The following is a 24,073-nucleotide window of genomic DNA, read 5'->3' as shown; positions in this document are numbered from 1 at the left end:
CGATAACAGAGCAGTGGGTTTCAGCTGTCTCTTCATAAAGTAAGTGCTCTGACTATCTGTATGGTCAGTATGATCTACACCAGAGGATCCGTGCTTTGGTAAAGAAGCCACATGATCAAGACACTTGTTTTAATGTAGCTCTGCGAAGGAGCCGCAGATCATCTCGTCCTGTACGGGCAGGTGTGCCTGCATTAATGCAAGAGGACTGATCACCATGCACCATGAGTTATATTAGTCCCGAACATAACACACCAGCATCTGCCAAGGAACCTCAGTGCGTCTGGTGCATGACAGGAACCTGGGACACAGAGAAAGAGCTTTATTTACATCTACAATGGCGAACTGGTAAGCAGCTTACGCCTTAACCAAACACTGTGGGTTAACTTACTCAATCATACAGAATAAGCCCCAAATAGTTCCGAGATATGGAGTCAAAGTCGGTAGCTGAGTGAACTTTAATGAGTAAACATACATTTTGTTAAATGATTTGATGTGAAGCAGTCTAGGCAATTCTTCCGGGTTCATACGTAATGTTCTACTGCATTAAAACGCTTGGATTCTGGCTCACGTCCACTCGTTTTTTTTGCAGTTTTGCAGATAGTTCTACAGAAAAGAGACCAGGAAAGCCATTTACTGTATGCTAGCGTTTTCTGTAAACTGAAAATAAGTAGAGAGATGCAGTCAGTCTGACATAAACCTTACGAAGATTAACTCTTAACAATCCCCAGTTTGTGTACCCTGTTTTACTGGAAGTGACAAGAGCTAGACACAAGGGGGCGCAAATCACAGTTAATTACATATTATTAGCCCACACTGGTACTGCTGTTTTCGAGAGTAGGAATAAAGCTATGACCAAATTAGGTCCTGAATCCTGAATAAACCGATAACATTTGAACGCAAATCACATTTGAGGTAAAGATTTGTAGACGTTTTATAGTATAACGCTTTACTAAAGCAGCACTGATATGATAAATCCAATAGCTTATTACAACGAGCCCATGTTATAACAAAGACGTGAATGTAAATTTGGTCATATATTTAGCAAACAAATAATGTCTTTATGGCCAACAATTTACAAATATTTCTATATAGTAATGTATTTGTTATTGCCTTTATGTGTTTATATATAAATTACTAACAGCTACTTTGTGTACATGTTACTGTTCCTCTACTTTGTCTTTGAAAACTGTTGCTTTGAGCCTTGTGATTTTCTGAAGGACCAGCTGTGAAGTCTACACTTTTCTCTTACTGCCTCCACTAAGACTATATGGCGTTTATGATTTCATCTAAAACACTTCACTTCAGATAGGACTACAGCTTTCGTCTACATTTCCATAGTGTTTCTTCTGTCTAATCTCCTGTAAGACAAGTCGAGCATTCAGCAGAACCAATGAACTCTGTAATAAGTTCTGACAAGTAAACAAAAGTATATTTACTTGTAGTTGTAGCCAGTTCGCGACATTTTGTTTTATATAAAATTAAAAATAGCATAGTTTTAGGGTTTTAGCTTATTTTGTTCCGTGCAATATGTTCCCCCATGTTAACATTAGCGCCCAAAGACTTAAAAGGTAGAATACTTTATTTATTATTATGATTATTATGTGTTTGTTCCTACAGGTATTTGAGAAGCCAATGACCTCTCGGGTCTCCACCTCTGCGCCATCAGGTGGGTGCATGAATGTGTTCGTCGTGGGTTCCTCCCTGACCTGCGGTCAACTACAGGCTACAACCACCTATTAGTGTTGAGCTGAAACCTGTTCGTAAAAGCTCAAATGTGTTAGAAATATTTAACGTATGACACTGAAACGTCTTACCATGTTTACTTGTTATATACAGATACCGCAGTGCCATTTTGTTGTGTATGACTGGGACCTTTAGATTGTAATATGCGATGTCATGGTTCGACGTTTACTCTGTATAAGCCTAGTGTTTTCATATTTTCATTTAAAAATAATAATAATTATTACATAACCAAGATCTATATTAAAACGTAGGCCTACTTAAAAGTAACTATTTTATTATTTACACTACTGCAAAGACTAAATACACATGATCATTACTGTTCCTGTGTCATTACGTTCATAACATTATTCCATTTATAATTAGCCCATTGCTGCAATTGCGTTTGGACTGTGAGCGGTAAATTAAGTGTAAAGATACCGCTTAGACGAATTTACACATGGATGCAAAGTGAAGCAGTTTGAAGTAAATGAGGTGTTTGTTTACTTAAGATTTTTACATTTATGAGAAAGGGGGTGGGGGGGATCTTGCAGTGACTGAAGATCTGCATAAAGCGCCATTCAGAGGTTCTTACACACTTTACCAACCCCCCACGTGCGCATCTGATACCGTCGGTGGGGGGCACGTTTCCTTTTGGCGCACATGAAGTCTGCAGTGTGGGCAAATTAGCCAAACCAAACGAATTTCCATCAACTAGGGATATCCGAGTAGTTTGCATAAAATAAGTCGTCTTATAGTCAAAGTAGTCCACCAAAATGTTCGAGGCTGGTGTTTAGGCGCAACAGCAGTCTTCTCTGAATGGTATATTAGGGGGCAAGATTTTATTTGAATAGTTCTATATTACCTTACTCCATGTTATGGTTGTAGCTTATAGAAGACAGTAGCTAACGGATGTGGAAAAATCACTTTAAACCAGCTACTTGATAGGAACCTATATGTGTAACTGCCTCAAGTTTCTGGTCAAGTATTATTGAGAAATACGAATGGATGAACGCTAACAGTTTCCCCAAACCTATAAATCTTTTTTTATATAATAGTTTAATTCTCTGTTGATATGAAACGTCTTAGATGATTTGTGACAGCGAGACTTTTAATTTTTAAATGAGCAAAGACAATATTTGGTCTACCGTCTGCAAGCAGATGAATATTTGGATCAAAGTTACTCATTTTGAGTATGTAGGCTATATTGTCAATGAGAAATAGCCTACTTCCGTTTATTTTATAATCTGGGCAACGGCTGTTTAAACATAGTGTAATCGTGCTTGAAAATAATGTGAGGTTAATCGAAATTACTGTCAAAAATTAGTTCGCCGCCCTACACACGTGACATTAGTTTAAAACAAGTATATTTTCTTGTTTTGAAATAAACTGCCAATCATACCATTTCCTTAAACCGATCAAGCATGGGAAACGTGGCCCTATTGTACCTTTTTGCATGGGCTGTTCTGGTTCCGTTTAGCTCTCTACCACGATTTACGAACCGAGCCCGGAATGTGTGGAGGTTAAGAACCGAAGCAGAGAAGATGTTTCCAGCATCCATGGGCTGCATAAGCCTGCTGTTAAAACGTTATTATTATTATTATTATTATTATTATTTTCTCGGAACTAGCTTGATTTGGAAACAAAACCTGCATGACTTTCTCGCGTTTTGGTTTTGTTGAAAAACAAACAAACTATAGGACATTATGACTGAAAGACAAAGTGTGACGATGAATGTAAATGCATCGATATACAACTTTGTCTACAGTGTTTGCCATGGTTTAAATTGTAGGATTTAACACGTGGGTTTCATCGTTGTTGCAGCCTTACACGAAAACACAACAACCAAGACCTTTTGTATTGAGTTGCCTTTGCCTTGAGTTTTGATGTTCTGAAAATAGGTTATAAGACCCAGTGACGAAATTTATGTTGCCGTCAAATATGAGCTAAAATGTTGTTTATGCATACATATACTGTAGGCTGTAGGCATACATATACTGGTGTCACAAAAATATGAATAGATGAGTCCATGTACCTATTCCTCGAGCCTAAAGTAGTAGATAGGTCCAGTAGTTATCGTAGTCCACAGTATAATGTTTAGGGTTTAGCCTAACTAGGGCCCTTAACAAATAATTATACCTATATATAAGGGCACATACTATAATACAAGCTCATTGTGTATAATGTTAGCTATGTCAATCATTCTTAACCGTTTCTTCCGCAGTTTTAGTACCTAATAAACGCCATCACTTCACTTCATCACTCTCGCTTTGGTCTTTCTGTCTAGTGAACAGAAAACGGCCTAATCTTCATTTATTATTATTTAGCTTTAAACCTTTAACGTCTTCAGTAAGGATGCTCCGCGAATGAGGGCAGCACACTCAACGACGATTGGCTGTTCCCGCAGCCAAGTCCCGCCCCTCCCCGCCGAAAAGTCCCGCCTCTCCCCGCCCTCTACACGAGAGAAATGGAACGCCAGTAATTGGCCATAAGCGCACGTGAGCCGATCTGGGCGGAGAGCGCGAGGATGAGTGAACGGGGTGGGGGAGTGCACTAGATGCAAGAAAAAAGACCGTCCGTTGTAGCGCACGCTCCAGATCATGCACGTTGCATTATGGTGTGTTTAAAGCATTATATGACATTTATGAAGAGGACCACACACTCCCATCCACGGATCTGCACACTCCGAAGTTTGGAACAAGGGAGGCGAGGAGCAACATGGCCGAAGGTATCCTGCGGTGGTGCCGACCCGGGCTCAGCCCGTCCCCCCTGCGCTCCGCGTTGTTGCTGCTCCACTGTGTTTGTTTACCCACTGAAGTGATAACAGGCTCCGGTTGTGTGCGTGGTGGTGCAGAATGGCACCTCAGCACACAAACACACCTGTTTTGTTTTAGTAAGACCGCAGTGAGGTTAATTTCGAGTTATGCTGCACATTCATTTGAATAAGTAGCCTAGCACGTTGGAAATTATAGGCTGTGCACGGGAAATAATAGCCAAATGAGTCCTAAAACATCTAAAGGGAACCAAACTTACTAAAGACTGCTTTACTGCGCTTTAATAAACTCAAGCCAAACTGTGTTTGTTCTTCAACCTTGCAGGAGGTGTGGATGATGGTCGGAACCATCGCACGTCTCCCAGGTCGGTGGAGAGAGCGGAGCCCATGTACGGAACCGGCCACTGCAAGTGGTTCAATGTGCGAATGGGCTTTGGATTCATATCGATGACCAGTCGCGGAGGGAACCCTATTGATCCTCCACTGGACGTGTTTGTTCACCAAGTAAGTTTACGTCTTTAAAAGATCTTCAGGGAGCAGATGGGTGCACTGGGCCTGCCGGGAGCGGGAGGCCTACCTTTACATTTTGGCAATGTAACGATAAACACATTCCTGCTTTCCAGTAGTTTTGTTTTCGTCTCGTCTGTATTTGAGTGGGTTACGTAATTTCAAAATCAACCCCGTTGACGTAATATGTCACGGGTAGATTATTCTGTACAAAACCCAATATTCCTCACCACTGGCATGTGTTTGGTCTTGCCAACAAAAAACACGGCGATCTCATAGGGTTGGGTGTTATTTTTACACTTTAGACTATGCACGTCTTATGCACGTATTTGATACTCTTTGCTGTTGCGTTTCCATTCGGATCTTTTTGTAACTATCAAACCACGGTTTAAACGAGGCTCCCTCCTTATTTATCCTTACTGGACGCTGACGTGAGAAGTGGTGTCAGCAAAAGGCCGATTTATTCTTCACTACGCTCATACCATGTTTGCAAAGGGCTGCTATGTAATCTGCCTGTACTCTGATGGTTGATGATAGTTTTGAAGTTGTTATCTTGATGTTACACAGCCCTATGTTTTGAAATGTTCTAGCTACTAGTGTAATAAATGTTTTATAAGCCTTAATTCCTGCCTTTCGATTGAACACAAGAATGTTGTGCTAACTCTTTGACTGATTCCTTTTAGTTCTGTTTTTGTAGTCAGGAGCCACCTGTTCTAACAGCTGTAGCATTTGATTTGTAACCTCTTAATGTTACAACTAATTTTCTCTATTTTTAATGCGACGTCTGCATTGTGAGATTTGTAGGATCTCTTTACTAGTGCATCTGAATCCATCACACTGTGTATGTTCCACTGTGCTTCAGAACATGTGATCGGGCTGGTTAATTCTGTTCTTTGCAGGGAGGTAGTTAGAGTGTGATTTAGTGTTATTGTGAAAGGTTGGATCGAACACCCGTACACACTTTGAATCTGACTGTGTAACTTCCAGTTTAAAACCCGAATGCCCTCAGTTCGGTTGGTTTTGTAAGATTCTTCACAAAAGGGGTCACATTTCAGTTGGTCCCTTGTGCTTGGTTGAATGTTGAAATGCACACCATACTACACTGCGTGGAGATTGCCTTTATAGACAGTATTCCCTACCTAAGATTATGCTAGCAGTAAGCAAAAGTCTATAATAGAATTGTTGTAGACTACGTATATACAGATGAATAAAATAGAACTTAAATGAAAATTTATGTGGATTGTGTGATGGCTTTCATATGACCTGAGTATTTCTCCTATGGTTATTATAGCTAATAGGTTATGAGAGAGATTGGAGGATTTTATGGTTTGGTTTGATGACAAGCAGTATAATCTATAGTTATGTTTGGACTTTTAATCTTTAAATGATTAGCTAGGTTCTCATAAAATGTAAAAGCATAGTTTCTACCAATACATGATCACATTAGCTTCGTGCAATCTGTAAGAAGGCTAAAACATTTTGATTAGTGATTCCAAGTTTCAGATTGTGTTTTTTTTGTTGTTGTTGTTGTCGTTATTTTTGTGTGTTTTTCCACTCGTGTGAGTTTCTTTGAAATGTGAAGCTCTCATCCTGTTATTCTTCTGATGGGGTAAATATTGTTGGTGATCATCTTGGGGAATGGTTGCAGCTTTGATAAGGGGTGGAAATGGTATGTTTCTAGGGGCCTCTGAGAAGTGTCTGGTTATTGTGCTCAGCCTTGGTATATGGGTGTGGGGGAGGGTTTCTTTGGGTCCATTCTCTAAGAGGTGAAACTACACGGCAAAAAACACATTAGAGAAGCGTCGGTTATGCTTTGGTTTTTAGCTCCAGGACTGCTTTTGTTTTCGATACCTGCAGTCGCAGGACGTCTCAATTGGGTGATTGCTCTAATTGCTCATATGCTCACATTATCCTTTGAGTTTTGATTTTGTTAGTATGCTGGGCGGACAATGTGGGCCCCTGGTAAGATTAACTACCAGCCCATTTCACCGTTTGGCATGGAGGCCCCACCCATCTCAGCTAATACTAGGCTTTGTTTCTCTTGCTCATGGCTTTTTTTTTCTCTTTTTTTCCTTCAAAAAAGAAGAAGGATGAAAAGCCACCTTCTGTTCACGTGACTTCCTCTTGTGAGTCATCCATAGATGCTTGATCTCTATTGGGGGGAGCAGAAATGCCTCTGAGTGAGAGGCTTCTCATGGTTGCCAGAAACAGTTTGTAATGTCTTGTTGTCTTTATTCTACTCTTTCTTGAAAACACCTTAGCATGACGTAATTCATGATCAGTTTTGAAATTCAACCGGTAAAATCTACTGTGTGTTCGGGCCACTATGCTGTTCCTAATTTGAAAGTCTAATTTGGCTTTGAACCTGAAAAGTATATTACCTTGCTGTTGTGAGCATGCAGATGGTTGCTGTGTGTAGGTTTATTAAGGCTGTGCCCTTTAGAGGCGTTTGAGACTGCAATCCACATGTTCTGTTGGGCTGTAGCCTTTCCCCATTACTATTGTTTATAATTCCTCTCTTCATCTATCCTCTAAAAGCCAAGATGTCTGTCAGTCAAGCTAGTGCACGCCTGTGTCTGACAACTCACTCCTAAAGAGACAGGCTGAGATTAATAAGTTGGTCTCAAGCAAATCTCGAGTTATTATCGTTATTTGTTATTTTTGGGAGTGATTGAACATTTTTGTGAAAAAAATTGTTGATTCAGTATAAAAATGTTTATATAATCCTTGTACTATGCAGTTATGTTTTTTGTTTTCAGTAAAAGCATTTTGAGGGGCATAGTGATGTTTAGTTTATAATTAATATTAATATTATATCTTGTCTATAATGTATATAACAAATTATTTTAATTGAATTACCTTTTATTTTTTATTTGAGTAAAAAGATAAAAAGGTTAAATAAATTGTTTTTTGGTCCATAAGACAATAAAAGCAAAAATAATTACTGAGTTGTGATATTTGGAAATTTATTATTATTATTAAACCTAAATGTAACATATTTTTTTAACAAATGTTATTATTTTACAGTAAAACATTGAAAATAGAGATACTTGTATGATTTATTTGTTACTGATTTTCATTGTGTTTTCCCACATTTTAAAAATCATAATTTACATTGTTCACATGAGATTTCGTAGTTAATTGTTCAATGTAGAAAATTAAGTGGGAATCAATAAAATTATTTTTTGTGCTTCACGTATAAAATATTAGTTCTTTTGCAGAATTTTTAAATTGGTGTTCAAAATGAAAACCTATTATTAGAATAAAATCAGTAACAAAATATATTATTTAATAATAGTTTTAGAAAATGTTAATAAATAAATGTAGTAAAATAGTAAAATTAGAAGGATGCATTTAAATTACTAGATGAAATGCTGAATATACAGTACTGTGCAAAAGTCTTAGGCCACCATTAGATTTGTTATTTTAGCAATGGCACTTAATTTTCTGAAACCAGAATATTCTGGAAATTTCTACTCAGTATTTAAAAAAGAATAAGCAGCGTTTAAAGCTACAATGGCAGGTGTTTAGTGTGACATGGCCTAAACCTGATCTTGTTCAGTTTGTCAAGTTGGCTTATTATCGAATTTATCGAATTTGTCCTTGTCTTTGATGTAATATATATATATATATATATATGATAATATAATAAGACAACAATATTACATATTTATGTATAACATATATAACAATGTTAACATATTAATATAACATGTTTATAGTACATACTGTAGTCTCTTGTGATTAGAGTTGTATTGTCTTTTTTGGTATAGTTAGGGTTAGATTTGTATTTATTTATTGATTGGTCTTTTTGTATAGCTGAAAACGATGATGATTTGTTTATTATGCATCATTTGAACTCCAGCACGTTGTTGAATATGATAGATCAGGCATTACCTGTCCTGCTTCCATCAAGTGGGACCTTTTTAAAACCAAAATATATTTTATCCTTTATTCCAAACAAAGAAATTCCACTAATATTTCCCTAAAAAGATTGATTGTATTTCCATGTCTGAACATAGATTTCCCAGCCTTCAAACACTCACACAAAGGCATGGACGTATGATCATCCCATTATGGTTTCTGACACACCTTTGTGCTCCAACTCAGAGTAAACTGCACATGGAGGGGTTTCGGAGTCTGAAGGAGGGCGAGGCTGTGGAGTTCACCTTCAAGAAGTCCTCCAAGGGTCTGGAGTGTGTGTGGGTGACGGGGCCTGGGGGGGCCCACTGTGTGGGCAGTGAGAGGAGACCCAAAGGGAAGAGCATACAGCAGAAACGAAGGCCAAAGGGAGACCGGTGAGTGTGCACCTCCCCGTAGCTCCCCCTGCTTTCGCGCTATTGGGGTTTTTCTCATGGAAGCCAGTCAGAGCTGGACTTACATCTGGACAGGCTGGTGCTGGTGGACAGATGAACAGGCCCACGTTTATGGAGGTCTGAGCAATTTCAGTATTAGTTGTAATGCATAATTGTCACTAGCTTGAACTTCTTTCTTTTGTTGGAGGAATTTCATGTTGTGTGTTTTGTGTTACTTTGTGCAGTGATGGATGGTCTCTTAGAATCCTTTTGTGAGAGGCTACTCTGCCTTTCAAGCTGTTTCTCTATGGGACTATGCCTGTTGCCATGGTTTTATCCCAATACTGTACGAGAGCTTTTTATTCTCCTAAATTGCTGCTATTTTTCGCTGGCTTTTGGAGGAAGACATAAGTTAGTATATGGCATCATTATTTAGGTTGATAAATTTGGAGTATAGCAAAGTAAAAATTTGCATGATATTGATACCGTTAAAATGCATTACAACAATCCCTCCAGTCAATGTAGACCAGGCTGCCTGTGTAATCTTTCATTTATTTATTTATTTATTCATTTTTTGCTGAACAAAAGAAACACTGCCAACATTCAGTGTTGGTCAAATTCGCTGTGCAAACGGACAGGAATATTTGTCCGTTGCATTCGATTTTTTGTCTTCGGTTACATCTCTTCAAGTCAAAGGCCTCTTGAAGGGTCTGTTGAAATGATGGCACAAGAGAACATACTGTGAGAAGCTGTGTACCTATGTATCTGGATGTTAACTAGGGGCTGGGAAACCACAGGGTTGAACCCTGAACTCTACTCCCCATCTCAGTCTTATCGAAGGTGCCACTGTGCAAAACTCTCCTTAAACGTCATTGTCCACTAGGAACCAAACAGAAGTTTGTTTTCTTCTACACAGCAGGTACATATGTCAAGTACGTTGGGATTTTTAAGGAAGTTAGAAGAAACGGGTATAAGGTTGCTGTACTTTCCACACACATTAGGCTACAGCTGTTTCGTTTGGAAAATTGCTATTTAGAAAGTATTAACATAGCATAGATTTATATGTTGTTTTTAAGAATATCAACATTTCTGATTAAAGCGAAGAAAAGCAACAGTTTAATTTGTGTGGGTTTTGTTGTTGCTGATCTTGATGGTGTTTTCCATCAGGTGTTATAACTGTGGTGGTCTGGACCATCATGCCAAAGAGTGTGTCCTTCCTCCCCAACCCAAGAAGTGCCACTACTGCCAGAGCGCCGGCCACATGGTGGCTCACTGTCCGCACAAAACACCGCCCGCCGCTCAGGGAAGACACTGTTTCGAGCCACCCGCCTCGAGCTCAGGCCAAGCCCCGCCCCCTCGCAGCTCAGACACAGGCCAAAGTGCCTCCTATTCATCTCAGGACTCCTCCACACTCAGCAAACCCTCCGGCTCCGCCGAAGAGCTCACGTCAAAAGATGCCTCATCGCAGAGGAAGAAGAGGAAAAAATGAGAGCCACTGTATCAGTGCGCCGGCGTCTCACGCGGCTCCACCGTCTCCAGGCTCCCGTCACACGCCCTCTGCTGCTCACGCCCTGCCTCCACGTGTAGGTGAGACCCAGGCTCACGTTCTGGAACCCACAAAGCCTCACTCAGAGGAGGAATCACTCGCTGCTGCTGTTTTTATTCATAGTCAACCAAACTGTGAACAAGATTTGGAGAGTTCAAAGTGGATTTCCACAGGAGACTGATACCTCACGCACAGCGTACATCTACTTAGCACGCAGTTTATTTCTTCTCTTTTCTCTTTGTTTTAGTTCCTTATTCTGAATCATGTTTTCTGACATTTGCGTAGACACACTGAATAGCCTTGGGCCAAAGAGATTTGTTTTTGTTGCTTATTTTTGAGGTTTAAAGTTTTGGTCTTTAAACTGCATGCGTCACTGAATTCATTACGTCCACAGCCGTACACAGTCCCTTCTCTCGTGAAGTCATAAATCGAATAGTGCCTAAATGACTTCTGTGTGGTAATGTGAGGATGTCAAAGAAAGCAATCAACAGTACACATTTCAGACTAATACAGAGATTCTTTATTGTGTTTTTTGTTTACATTTTTATAAGTAGGTTCTACAATTTAACCATCATAGTATTGATCTACTTTATATAAACTTTTTTAAAGTGTTGAATCAAGTGTGTAGTTACACTAAGTCTAATGCAGATTAGATGTGCTGTGCTTCCTGATATTGTGTTGATTCAATTTTTCATCATGACATAATTATTGGTGGAAGAAGGTCTTTTACAGGCACTAGCTCTTTTGCACTGAAGTGCAGGAATATATTATGGCGTGCCAGCACAATATTAGACTATTTTATTAGACAATATCAGACGTGCAGACAAATCAAGTCAAGTTACAGCTCCTTTACTGAGGTGAAGCAGGCGTAGTGGTCAGGATGGGGTTGATGCTTAAGGCCGCTGTGAGTGTGAGCTGAGCTGTACGGTCCATAGGGACACACGAAGGATCCAGACAGCGCCACCTATTGACTTTCAACTACTGTGATCGATATCATATGATTGCTTTTGAGAAATCGTACATATAGGTGTGAGCATCACCTAACAAATACATGGCAATAACAGTGATATGTATTGAAATTGTCTTCGTTATTGTTAATTTGATAAACAGTTTGTTATTGGGGGCTGCACTTAAGGTAAAATGATGTGGAAAATGGGAAATTAAGGAAGCCGGGCAGAGTAACAGCAGGGTTTGGCTTCCTGCCTCCCAGAGGTGTGTGTTCTCTCCAGCGTGTGTGTGTATGTTTGTGAGGTTACAGTCTGATACAGTTGGCCTAGTCACTCTAGAAAAAGAGATTTTTGTTACCTCAAGGTCCTTACATGGTAAAATAAAGGTTAAGTCATGTGATTAGTTTTACATGCTTGTCTCATATTGATGTGTTAGATACTGAATTTGGTCCAATCTTTAAACAATCATTTAGAACTATTGTTATATTAGGTAGGTAATGGCACTTATTCAATGTTTACAATGTATTTATAAATATGTTAAAATGTACTATGAATTATACAAAAAACATACAACTATTTGAATGAGCTAAAAGAAAGTTTTTGACAAATGGATAAGGTTTTATTTACCTTTTTTGTTCTAGAGACAGTTGTCACACATTTGCGTATTACATGTGGTACTGCATTCAAACATGAGCCAATCAGACGTGAAGTTTAAGTCCTGACTGTTATTAGGTGTTACAGACCTGCATACGACTTAACACAATCTCCATGGTGGGAGGAAGTTCTCTCAGGGTCCTGTTTGTCAAAACGTAAGTCATACATTTTCATTTGCAGCTATTTAAATTCCACTGTTACAGAGGCTGCTTGTGTATCAGTACACATGTATGTATACCTGTAAATGTCTTTTAGAGTTGTGTAAGTTAAAGCAGTACAGTTTTTCTAACACTGCACATATATGGAGGTTTGGAAACTCTGTCCTCCTAGTGGTCACATAGCATATTTTTCTGACTACATTGATAGTGGTGATAACATTTTTAGTTTTTTTTTTTTTAGTAAATCCTACCTCACTTGTTTGATTTAACTTGGTCATACGGTCAGAGATTATTACCTCAAAAGAGTAGTTATTCACATGGACAGATAACATCTAAAAGGAGTAGAGAAAAAGACACCGAATAGCATTTACTGTGATGTGTCTCTACTCTTCATTCACTCATTTGCCATAGACAAAAAAGCAATTAACCACAAGTGTTCTGATCTTCTAACCTGATTAATGCTGACGAATGTGCAGAATGTTTCAAGTATTTATATTAAAGCCCCTTTTGAGGAGTAACCACGTCAGAGCACAGCTGGACTAACTCTTAGCCAAGTGAATGGAATATACACGTAATGTACCTTTTAGCGGTGGCACTGGGCTGTGTTCACAGTACTACACACTGCTTCACCACCTGCAGGAGTGCCTGACTGACCGCTACACCTCACACAAGTTCCCAGGTCGTTGTTTTCTCCACCATTATGGCTCCCTGTGGAAACTAAAACGTGGCAGCTTTAATGACCATGGCATTTCATAACATGGAAAAAGAGTAGAAACATGTAAATTTAAAATGTATTATTTTATTTTATGTTTAATTAATCTTTTATTTTGGATACCAGCGGTTTCCCCTTAATGCCAATGACAAAATGTAACTACTGGTATGTTAATTCAAATCTTACTGATTGTTGCTATAAACATTAATTGAATGAGACCAAACACTGATGGAAACTGATTACTGTGACTACTAATATACTTATGTACTTTTTTTCTACCAAAGAATTTAAAGTGTAAAAAATTCTTTTTTTTGGGAGTGGCGTGGTTGTCTTGATCATTTCATGTGTGAGCAGTGCTTCTCTGTATTCTCAGTTTCATCAGAGTTTTACTTTTCTGTCATGGGAAATCAGTGTTATAGTGGATGTGTTGTAATGATTTTATTTGTCCTTTTACTTCCTTACCATTCATCTCCCATTGGATAAACACCTCTGGTGGGCGTGACCTCAGTGATGGGCCTTCTAAGGGAGAACACTGACATAAAGGAAGTTCTGCAGCCTTCCATGGGGCCAAAGATACTTGAAGCTTTTGTTGTTGTTTATATATACAGTGCTGCTTGAAAGTTTGTCATTGTTTTTTTTTTTTTTTTTATTAAAATAATCTTATGAAATGAACCTCCAAATGTCAATTTGTAAAGCAAACCTTCCAAAAACCTGTTATTGTGGTCAAGTAATTCAACTCTGGACTCGTCTTTCCAGATAATGGACTTCCAGAAACGCTTTCTGGCAAAGTTAAAATGGGCAACTTTTAGCAACTTACCCATGTCTCACCTGATTGTAGATGTGTCCATATATCCCAGATGATGCCGGAGAGGTCTGCATCTCTCTGGAGGTGATGTGTGGGTTGGCCTTTACCTGAATTATTATTTTTCTGGTGCTTCTTGGTGTAAGTTTTGATGGTCGTCCACGTCTGGGCGTAGTTGCTGTGATGCTGAGTGATGCTGAGTGCCCTTCATTTGTAAATGATTTGTCTTATAGTGGATGGATGGAGCTGGAATATTTTGGAGATGGTTTTGTAGTTCTCCCAGACTGATGGGTTCTCACCACCTTCTTCCTGATGTCCTCGGATGTCTAATTTCCTCTCATCATGTTGATCTGTGTACTATGAGCCTTGGCACAACAGTAGTTTGGTTGGTTTCCTCTCCCTGTTAATCAGCGTGGTAAATCTTTTCCCAAGGATGTCTCATTTGATTGGTCTGCTGATTGACGACTTGAGCACTCACACGTGTTTCACCTGAGTGATTTAACTAATTGACTTCACCAATACAGCTGTGGTTCATTTACTTTCACAAATGCTTTGATACCATGTTTCATGTCGTCTGCTGGAAACACACATTTCCCTCAAAACAAGTAAATGGAATTTATGAACATAAACCTGACAAAAACTTTTGATGATAAAATAAGAGAATCATGGTAAAACTACAAAAAAATCTAAACTATTCAAGGACTTCACAAACATTCAAGAAGCACTGTATATCTTAAAGGGAAGGTATATATATATATATATATATATATATATATATATATATATATATATATATATATAATATTTTGTTAACATAAAACAATATTAGTCTTAGTGACTCATTACAAGCTTTCAAAGTAACAAGCCATGATTAAGCATTCAGCATGATCTAGGGTGTAGACTGGAAAAATACTGATCAAAATTACTGTGAAAAGTAAACGCTCCGTAACTGATTGAGCCATCAGCCGTTTATTCAAACCACTTCCCTGTTATTGCACTAAACCTGAGCAGATCAACAGACCTCCTGGTGTTTTACCACTGTTTAAACGTTTCCTTTAAACTAATTGAAATGGACACTGTCTAATTTTTTTTCATGTATCTGCATTTTGTCAGTTAAGTACCATTTTTTTTCTTTACATTTTTAATTAATAGGACAGACAAGTTTCAAGTTTATGAATACAAGCTAAATAAGGACATTCAAGTGAAAGAAAACGTGAAAAAAACTCTACAACAAAGCTTTTACATTTGCTGTCAAAGATAAGTATATTTACAAAAGTTAAAGTAGTCTACATACTGATTTCAAATATATTTTTGACCAGACAGTGTATCAAATATATCAATATCATTTGCTGAAATGTGTACTATTTTTATTCCATACAGAATAGAATTGGGTGGTGTTTTAATTAAAACAGGTTTCAGCCCTTGCCTATTATAATAAGTGATTTAAGGCATTGCTTATTCTAATGAATGATTTAGGCTTTTATCAATAATTGGATAAAGAGCAATCTATTCCGTCTTCACACAACAACCCATAGGACACCTGCAGGAGACAGTGTTACCTCTGATGTCATGCTACACCTGTTCTGGGTTTCTGCAGTTCTTCTGAGAGTCAGGAGGTAAATCAGCTTCAAAAACATCGTCTTCCACACCTTCTTCAATCAGCTTCATTGTTGTGGCCTTGCTGAGCGGATTTTTATCTAAAAACGACATTTCCAATAAAAAAAGGAATCATTCAAAGTATATATGCTTTCTAGAAATACTAATGTAATTGTGTTATGCCAAACTCATGCATGCACATTTGCTAATCAAAATATATTTGTAAAATAATCACATAAATTGGATCTGTTACAACGTGTCAGACAATTCCATATTTCTTGAAAACCACCAGCAGTCTCATATTTTTGAGCCAGTAATTAAAATGTGGATAAGATGATGACCATTTAACGCTGATGAACGATAAACATCTTTTATAGTTACAGTGATGTTTTATGTGAACTGAATTCAGTGTCAACAGTTTTACAGCTATTAGACAACTCAAATAGGTTTGAGTTTTCTGCAGCCTCTTACTGAAGCCATTACAGTGCTAGTATTATTAAGGAGTGAACAGGTGATTTTAAACATTTTGACCAAAGTCAAAACATAGCATTTATGTGATCTAAAAACAATTAACCCATTTTTGGCCAAAATAACCCAGGTCTTGTCACATGGCAATCCTTAGCCTTGACACATGAACTATTTACCAACATTAAAGCAATAGAACATGAAAGGGAGTGTGATGCAACCTACCATCATCACAGCATCAAGAGAAAGCCCTAATCACTCTTACATATACACTCACCAACCACTTTAGGAACACCTACCTCACTCCTACAGTTACTGTCTTCAGAAGTACATCTGTCTTACAAGTTCATTATATGCCTGCGTACTATCAGAGTCATCCCCGTTCACGGCCAGTCAGTGTCTGACCACAGGGTCATCTGGTGGTTCCCACCAGTCATTCTGCAGTGGCATAATAGTGGATATTATCCCGCTTTTTTCTACTTTGTTTGCTTGTTTGTTTGTTTTTTTTACATACGTTTGAGCTAGTAGACTATCATCCAAACAGCAGCCAACCACTTATGTGGTCAGACACCGAGTAGAACAATCCTTTTGGCACTAGATTTCTAACTGTGCCCTTGGCTGGATAATTCTGCATGGCACAACCACAGGACCACTGAGAACTTGGCAGCAGTGCGAACATGTACAACGCTACAACACAAGGGTGACTGACAGATTGCCTTCAGCAGAGTGTTACACTCAGTTACACACTTGTAATTGTTCACGGGTAAATAATGTACCATAACACACATGTACCTATTAAAGTAGTTGTAAGGTAGATCCTTAACAAAGTGGCTGGTGGGTGTTGGCATTATTTTCTTGTCAACTAATGTATTTAGCAGGAGGTTGTGTAAATCTTGTTAATAAGCAATCAATGATCAGCAAAATGATACAAGTATAGTAAGACAACCATGCAGAAAACATATCAACCAATCAGAATGTTTGGTCAAAGTTGTGTAAAGCCCTAATATACATCAATGGTTATTGGATCAGTAAAGATACATGTACATTACTGGAAACGATATATAGGTGTTTTCATTTGACAAGTCACATTATAGTTCATATAATTTAAACATTTTAAAGGTGTTTTGAGAAAAATAATTGAATTGTTAATAAGCTAAGCATTTGGAAGCATATGGATTTCTGACTTGTGGTGCAGGATGTCATATAAACCAAGGTTTTTTATTGTTAATGGTGAACTCCATAACAGGTCAGGTTATCAGAGGGTTCACACTTTCAGAACAACGGAGGAGACGTTAGCAAATCATATGAGAAGTTATTCGAAGATTATGCTCATTTTTTTAACCGAGAACTGGGTGATTTGGGGGGTGGGGGAAGAGAATGACAGTGAGAGAAAGTAAAACGTCTTACACCCCCGTTAGGCGCGATCTGAAGCCATAGCTAGAGGAAGGACAGGAGGAAAAAATATCAGAGAAAGGCTAAAGCACCAGAGCACAAGATATTTAGTTGATGGTAATTAACCAGACTGGGGGGCACGGTTGGGGTGGAGATGGAGAGGTTATATGAATGCAGACCCAAACGAAATTGCATGTCACCTCGTATAATAGATGTGAAAAAGAAAGAGAAGCATTGGCTCAGTCGGGTGTTTTCTTACGCCGCAGAACACACACACACACACACACACTCACACACTCACACACTCACAGGGAAGCTGTGGTTAGGACTGCTGCCAGTATCTGGCGATCTGCAGGCATTAGCAGGGCTTTGCTGAGACTTACGGAGCGAGGAGGATCCTCTCAGGATCTGGTTGAGCACGTCGTCCGTGTCGCTGGTGCTCGCCATGCTGTTCCTCATCTGCATCATGGAGAGCTGAGAACACAGACTCGGCTGGCGTTCCATCTTCTTCACCGCCTGAGATTTAGCCATTACCACCATCGCTGTTAGAACCACAGCCTGCTTCAGGACCTCTAGGCTAACATGATAATAGTCCAAGTGACACAAATGCCCCAGTGGCATCTTACCTTGTCACTAAGGGTTGGGTCGTTGAGGGAGTACAGCTTATTTGTGATGTCTTTGCCAATGAGATACCTGAACACCTCATTTAAAAATGACTCTGACTCCAGAAAGTAAGTGAGCCTCTCTCGAGACCAGCACAAGAACTTGGAATTTTCCTCTGCAGTGATCGTCACCTGTCGGGAAAATGTTATAAATGTTCGAAAGGTCGTGGCCAGCCTGATTGTATGATAACAAGCAGAAATTCTATTATAAATGTTACTCTTGTGAATTTTAAATGTACTTAATTCAAATGTATATCAAAGAGATTTGATACATTCTGAAGTATTTACCTGGAACTTTTCTCCTCTGTTCATCTGTGTGGATCTGAACTCTGGAGAGTCGATGAAGGCATTGGTGTAAATGTTGTGAAGAAAATGTCCACGATATGATACTTTCATTCTAGAAGAAACACTTTGGTCAGTATATACAAAAACTATGGAAATTCAGTAACATCATGAGTATAAAATGGGTAAACAATGAAAGGTCCAAGCAACTGAAAGTAAATGTAGTAAACATTTACTGAATAAAACATTATCTTGGTTCGCTGGAAAAAAAAATCTAGACATTGAAAGCAACATTGTCTGCCAGCAGGCTAAGATAATAAGTGCTGGGTTGATAAAATCTTGTGATAGAGAAATATTAATGTTGTTGCCAGTATTGAGGAAATGTGGGTGTTGTTTCTCGCTGCAGACGTCGTGCTCTCTGTGAACGACGCACTTGCCCTTCAGCAGGATGCTGAGACGCTCGTCCACGGAGGTCTTGTCCTCGGCGGCGTACACTTGGCCTTTCTTCAGGGTCTGGATGGTGCAGAACTGGCCGGTCAGCCGCTGGAAGAGAGCTTCACGCACATGCAGGGGCTCAAACATCCGCTTGTACACAGACTTGAGCTCCCGGTCGATTTTGATCTGAGGCGAAACAGAAGGACTGTATGAAATACCATTTTCAGGAGGCAGGTATCGCAAACAAAGGAAACAGGACATCGTGTGTCCAAGACCTCCCAGTCCATGAGGCACTGGTAATGCATTATGGTGTAAATGACCCACTCAGAGTCCCAGCAGGTTGGCCTGGTTTTACACACGCACTGGAGCACTTAGCCTCCCAACCTTGATATGTTGCACCGCTGAACCAGAATCCAACATCCCATTTTAGGAAAGGAGGAGGGTGCACATGAATCATTTTAGTCTAACAAATCAATCAGGGAAGCAGTGTGATGATGCTTTTTCCTGCATATACTGTGAACAACTGCCGTCTTTCACTAAGCACTGCTGCTGAGCTCCATGCTATTGTAGACCTCAAGAAGGTTGTAGCTGGCTGAGGTGAAGCTGTGTGGTGGGACACGGAGAACTGAGTGGCCTCACATCCACAATCCAAACTCTTCTGTTCTTGGACACATGCTGTGATCCCATTTAGTCAGACAGCATAAAAGTATGTTATGAACAATAAACTTTAGTTGTCTGGGCACTGTGAAAATGTTTACCTACTTTCTAAATGTATTTATTGTTTTTTTTATATAATATTTTTGTCTTTTTGCATACTATAACTTCATTAGTACTGTAATTTATGTACGATGTTTTATTTTTTAAAAGGTAACTTATTTCTTGTGAATCCAGAAACACTTCATTACTCCACAATAAGTCAACAATCATACACTAAATGATGTCACTTTCTTGGGACAATCAGTTCTTCAGCTCAGTATTACAATATGAGAGCAGAAAGCCTGCAGTGCCTTTTTTCAGCAGAACAGGAAGTGAAAGGCCCTTTGTCGTTCTAAAATCACCAAATGTATCATAACAGTTAGTACTCACAGGTCTTCGCTTGTAGAGCAAGAAGAAGAAATGCATGAAGTTGACTAGAAGGAAGACCACGTTCCATACCATAACATCCAGGGTGCACCTGTACAGAGTTGCCCAGACGATAAACAGACTACAACCTGCAAAATAAAAATTACATTTGTTTTAAATGAAAGCCATAACAGTCAAATTCTTCAGACTTAATAATTTCAACAAATAAATCACGTACAAATATAATACAGTCCAACAAATCCCATTCAACTAAACAAGCACCTTCTGCAACTTCTGAACAGGTAAATTCTGAACTCTCCAACAGAGATAATTCCATAACAGAACACACCCTTATTTAACACGATCGCCTCAAAGATGCGCTGATAAAATATGTCTCTTGTAGATGTTTGTGGTCACCAGCAGGGGGCGTTCACACTGACCTGTCATCAAGAGAAGCCTGAGCAGGATCATGTGCAGACCTATTGTGGTAGGAATGAGTAGACCCACAACTAAACTCAGGTTGCCGAGATGAAAGAGTAGGTGGTGGCTCTTCTGCCAGTCCTGGCAAGATGTAATATTTGATTCCACCTCTGACTGACCCTGGACCAGCGACACACTCGAGCCCATTGGAGACAAGGTCGTGTACAGCAGGGTGGAAATATGTGGAATGGCTGACATTCTAACAGGCAATAATCTGGAAAATAAAAAATAAAAGTCATAGAATTAGTAACGTTTTTACTGCTGAAAACAAAAAATTTAAATTGCGTAGAGTACTTAATATGGTAGCTTGCTAGCAAGGCTCCTTTTTTGCTTTGTAATTATTGTTTTGCATTAAACATACATTTATTGCCTCTCATGCTACACAATGTCCTTGAAAATAAACATATTGCAATCTGAGCAACTGCCACAAAATACAATTCCCAGAATGCCGTGCGCCCCTCGGCGGCCTCTTAGTTCAACGGTTCATTGTTGTAAATAGGTAATTTATAAGAGTGCTTGGTTAAAGTAGTCGTGTTTTCCTGATGTTATTAGTGTGTCCCAGTGTGTCTATCGTGTTCTTGATGTGCCTGCTCGGTTTAACCCCGCTCCCCAGTCTGGTGGGTGCATCAATCTTTCATAAATCAAAAATAAGCTTTTAAAAGACGGCCTGTTATTAATAAATGTCCGTTCAACCAGAAGTGGTGTCTATGTATCTTCTCTGCCGAGTTATACCCTATACATTTTTAATATCGTTAAAGCGAATATTATTCTCTTATATAATCTAAAATAAAACACACACACACATTGTCATTATACGACAGGCTATTAGAAAACAAGAATAAACAGACCCTAAATCTGACTATTCAGACCATTGTACGACTCCAATTCAACGAGACTATCGCAGCCTTTCAGTCTAAAGATTAAATAACGTGTGTGTGGAAGGTCTAACGCAGTTTTCACGGCCTCCGGCTTGTAGGGGAAAAAGTTTCTCGTTATTTGAACTTGTCACGTTGCCTTCGACACCAAAACGCAGAAAAATCCAACGACACAACAACGCAAAAAGAAGCACTTACCAGTCTTTCTACTTGGTGGAAAGAAAATAGCCTACGTGTTCGCCAGTAGTAGGCTTAAGAGAGAAAACGAAGGGCGCGTACGGAGAAGGGCAGCTATATGAATCCCAGAGAGCGGGCTGCACAGTGTGAGTAGCGCATTCCAGTGAGGTGACAGGCGCTGACTAAAATGGGCAAGAAGAGGAGAGACACTCGACATCGCCTCTCCGTGCGCGCCTGCAGAACCTACACGCACCGCTAGAGGGAGCCCGTCGTAAGCAAACGTGTATTTGCTATACTGAGATACGACAATGGGAAGGTTCCGGTTCTTAAAATAAATATGGAATTCAGACTCTGACACTCCGAGGAAATACTTCTCTAATTCATCTGTTGCATTTTCGGTTTATTTATTTCGTTTTAGTGGTCTACGTTTTCATGGATTAACGTCTTAACGTTATGCTGTTATGAAATGTGCTATTTAATGTAGGCCTATATGTGGTAAGTGTTAATGTATGGACAATTTTGGGGTTCATTCCATATGAGTTCGAACTTCAAGTTCGACACGTGGTTGTCAGCACCATGGTCAGCGACGCTAAAACGTCACAAGGACGTTAAAATTTTGAACATTTTGAACCTCTTAATAGAAACGCAATTTGAATGTGTACAATCAAGGCACCAGCGACATAAAGTGAATGCAAATCACAATTTTATTTGAGCTGAATATTTGTTTAGGCATGAGATATTCAAATGTAAACATTAATCTTTTATCATTTACTCAATCCACACATGAATCACATTTTCAGTCTGTTCGGTAAAGAAAACCTGAAAAGCTATCTATCATCATTACATAGAAAAATACATCACAACGAAACAACGTGACGACTGACGACCATTCAAGAAATAAAAATAACAGGAAAGCACAATTTATGTAAACCTCAACCTGAAGGTGCCATGAAATTCCCCAAGTGTCTGTTTCTTGGAAAAGCGTTCTTGTGATCTTTTTAAGACGTACTTTCTGCAGGCTTGGTGGTAACATTCCTAACCGGGATTGAATGGCGAGCATCTGTCTTTTCTAAATCTGGCTCGGTTGACACGTGACAGAAGCTCGGTAACCGGAGATCATAGCGAAACCCACGGCTGTCAAAGACTTTGTCGTTAAGTGAGTACAGCTTGTCTGCGATGTCATTGCGCACCACCAGGGCGAATATTTTGGCGATATAACGGTGCTTAGCAAAGAGCAGATATAATTTCTTGCGCCTCCAGGTGACATACCTACAACGACTATCTGCTCTTAGTGTTACCTGGAAAGAAGCAGAAAAAAGTATATATAAAACAAACAAACAAACAAATCACTTGCCACACAGCTATAACTCATTGTAAGAGGCCATGTGCTGTGTCAGACCTGAAACAACCCTTCTTCCGAGGGTCTGAGTGAATCCCATTCGGGTGAATCTAGGAACTGGAAGGGGTTGATATTGTGCAGAAATTCTCCGTTCACTGTGACACGTACTCTGTTGAGACAAGGGCAAAAAGACCCACCGATTACTTTATCTAACTATAACGTGCAGACGTTACTGAAGCGCCGTCGGATACTTACTTGCCGGAAAGAAGAACAGATAATTTATCGATCGGAGTTTTGTCCTCTATTGCGAAATAATGCTCCTTCTCAAGAGTGTGGATTTCCTCCTCACAACAAGCCACGATCTTTCCGAACTGAGAAAGTGACACTCCCAGTTTTTTGAACATGAACCCGTAGAGGTCCTGAAACTCCTTGTTAAACGTTACACTCCGAAGCCGGTAAGCGACATGGACAACCTGACCAACACATACCACAAAAAGAGCAAAAGCCCATGAAAACGACTCCGTGGTGCAGGGATCGGACCATGCCCAAACCGAAGCGCAGAAGAACCCGAATGTCAGGAAGGTAAACATGTACAGCAGTCCATAAAATCCACTACCACCCATGAACCCCAAAGCCAGAAAAATGTTAGAGAGATGAAAAATAGATCCTTCTGGCTCGTTTTCCCATTCTGAGCACAAAGGATGTCTCAGCGGTTCCGTGGTCAAAGTAAAGTTATCTCCTTCCAAGAGAAACGGAGTCTCCATAATCCTACAACTCTTTCGCTGTGCTCCGCAAATCCAATTTAGATTAAGATAGAGTGGAAGCGGTCCAGTGTACCCTCAAAAGTTGTCATATTTATAATAAATGTATTTAATAAAAACAAATAAAACCAGAATAGATTTTACACACGATATAAAGATTGTGCCAGGATCATTTTGTGTCTCCTGTTGAAATATGTCACATACGATCTGTGTGGTTGCAACGCCGTCTGCAAGGTCCTGGTGTCCGACAAGTAATCACTCCTGACAGGCCTATAGTTTATTCATTATGTACAAATTAGAATTTCTGTCTGTGATTTTTTTTCTATTAAAATCGGTTAAAATAGTAATCTATTAACTTCGTCTAAAAGTGTCACCGTGAAAATTGAACATAGACAGACTCCATAGATTAAACATTCTTTGTCTAATGAAGTGTG

At 39.3% G+C, this 24,073-nt stretch overlaps 2 protein-coding genes across 5 annotated transcripts; one reads left to right on the top strand and one right to left on the bottom strand.

Moving 5' to 3' along the window:
• The first annotated feature begins 212 nt into the window (after window positions 1–212).
• Window positions 213–13,808, top strand: LOC143474368 (protein lin-28 homolog A-like). Of its 2 annotated transcripts, XM_076971825.1 has the most exons (5): window positions 213–345; window positions 1,618–1,666; window positions 4,818–4,996; window positions 9,110–9,297; window positions 10,462–13,808. In XM_076971825.1, the coding sequence occupies exons 2-5, from the start codon at window positions 1,633–1,635 to the stop codon at window positions 10,781–10,783; spliced, it is 723 nt and encodes a 240-aa protein (XP_076827940.1). In that variant the 5' UTR covers window positions 213–345; window positions 1,618–1,632; the 3' UTR covers window positions 10,784–13,808. The 2 variants fall into 2 exon arrangements, with proteins under 2 accessions (XP_076827940.1, XP_076827941.1); XM_076971826.1 differs by lacking the exons at window positions 213–345; window positions 1,618–1,666 and adding an exon at window positions 3,851–4,447.
• A 1,258-nt stretch (window positions 13,809–15,066) lies between these two features.
• On the bottom strand, window positions 15,067–23,826 carry LOC143474365 (popeye domain-containing protein 1-like). 3 transcript variants are annotated; one of them, XM_076971822.1, is made up of 10 exons: window positions 23,134–23,826; window positions 22,939–23,047; window positions 22,668–22,837; window positions 20,448–20,686; window positions 20,032–20,156; window positions 18,944–19,131; window positions 18,517–18,625; window positions 18,193–18,360; window positions 17,950–18,082; window positions 15,067–15,810 (listed from the first exon to the last, which is right to left on the bottom strand). In XM_076971822.1, the coding sequence occupies exons 1-10, from the start codon at window positions 23,640–23,642 to the stop codon at window positions 15,686–15,688; spliced, it is 1,875 nt and encodes a 624-aa protein (XP_076827937.1). In that variant the 5' UTR covers window positions 23,643–23,826; the 3' UTR covers window positions 15,067–15,685. The 3 variants fall into 3 exon arrangements, with proteins under 3 accessions (XP_076827937.1, XP_076827935.1, XP_076827936.1); XM_076971821.1 differs by lacking the exons at window positions 22,668–22,837; window positions 22,939–23,047; window positions 23,134–23,826 and adding exons at window positions 17,582–17,611; window positions 21,561–21,724 and having other exon boundaries at window positions 15,670–15,810; window positions 20,448–20,701; XM_076971820.1 differs by lacking the exons at window positions 22,668–22,837; window positions 22,939–23,047; window positions 23,134–23,826 and adding an exon at window positions 21,561–21,724 and having other exon boundaries at window positions 20,448–20,701.
• Window positions 23,827–24,073: the final 247 nt, after the last annotated feature.

Source organism: Brachyhypopomus gauderio, chromosome 13, assembly GCF_052324685.1.
Source record: "Brachyhypopomus gauderio isolate BG-103 chromosome 13, BGAUD_0.2, whole genome shotgun sequence".
In the NCBI taxonomy this organism is placed as follows: Eukaryota; Metazoa; Chordata; class Actinopteri; order Gymnotiformes; family Hypopomidae; genus Brachyhypopomus; species Brachyhypopomus gauderio.
This window is presented reverse-complemented; position numbering and strand designations above follow the sequence as displayed.

Excerpts from the sequence above, each read along its gene's own strand:
- LOC143474368 (XM_076971825.1), top strand. The coding sequence starts at position 1,633 with ATGACCTCTCGGGTCTCCACCTCTGCGCCATCAG. Across the intron at positions 4,997-9,109 it reads TGGACGTGTTTGTTCACCAA|AGTAAACTGCACATGGAGGG; the intron begins GTAAGTTTACGT and ends GCTCCAACTCAG. Across the intron at positions 9,298-10,461 it reads CGAAGGCCAAAGGGAGACCG|GTGTTATAACTGTGGTGGTC; the intron begins GTGAGTGTGCAC and ends GTTTTCCATCAG.
- LOC143474365 (XM_076971822.1), bottom strand. The coding sequence starts at position 23,642 with ATGGAGACTCCGTTTCTCTTGGAAGGAGATAACTTTACTTTGACCACG. Across the intron at positions 23,048-23,133 it reads TCTGTTCTTCTTTCCGGCAA|AGTACGTGTCACAGTGAACG; the intron begins GTAAGTATCCGA and ends TTGTCTCAACAG. Across the intron at positions 18,626-18,943 it reads AGCATCCTGCTGAAGGGCAA|AATGAAAGTATCATATCGTG; the intron begins GTGCGTCGTTCA and ends TGTTTCTTCTAG.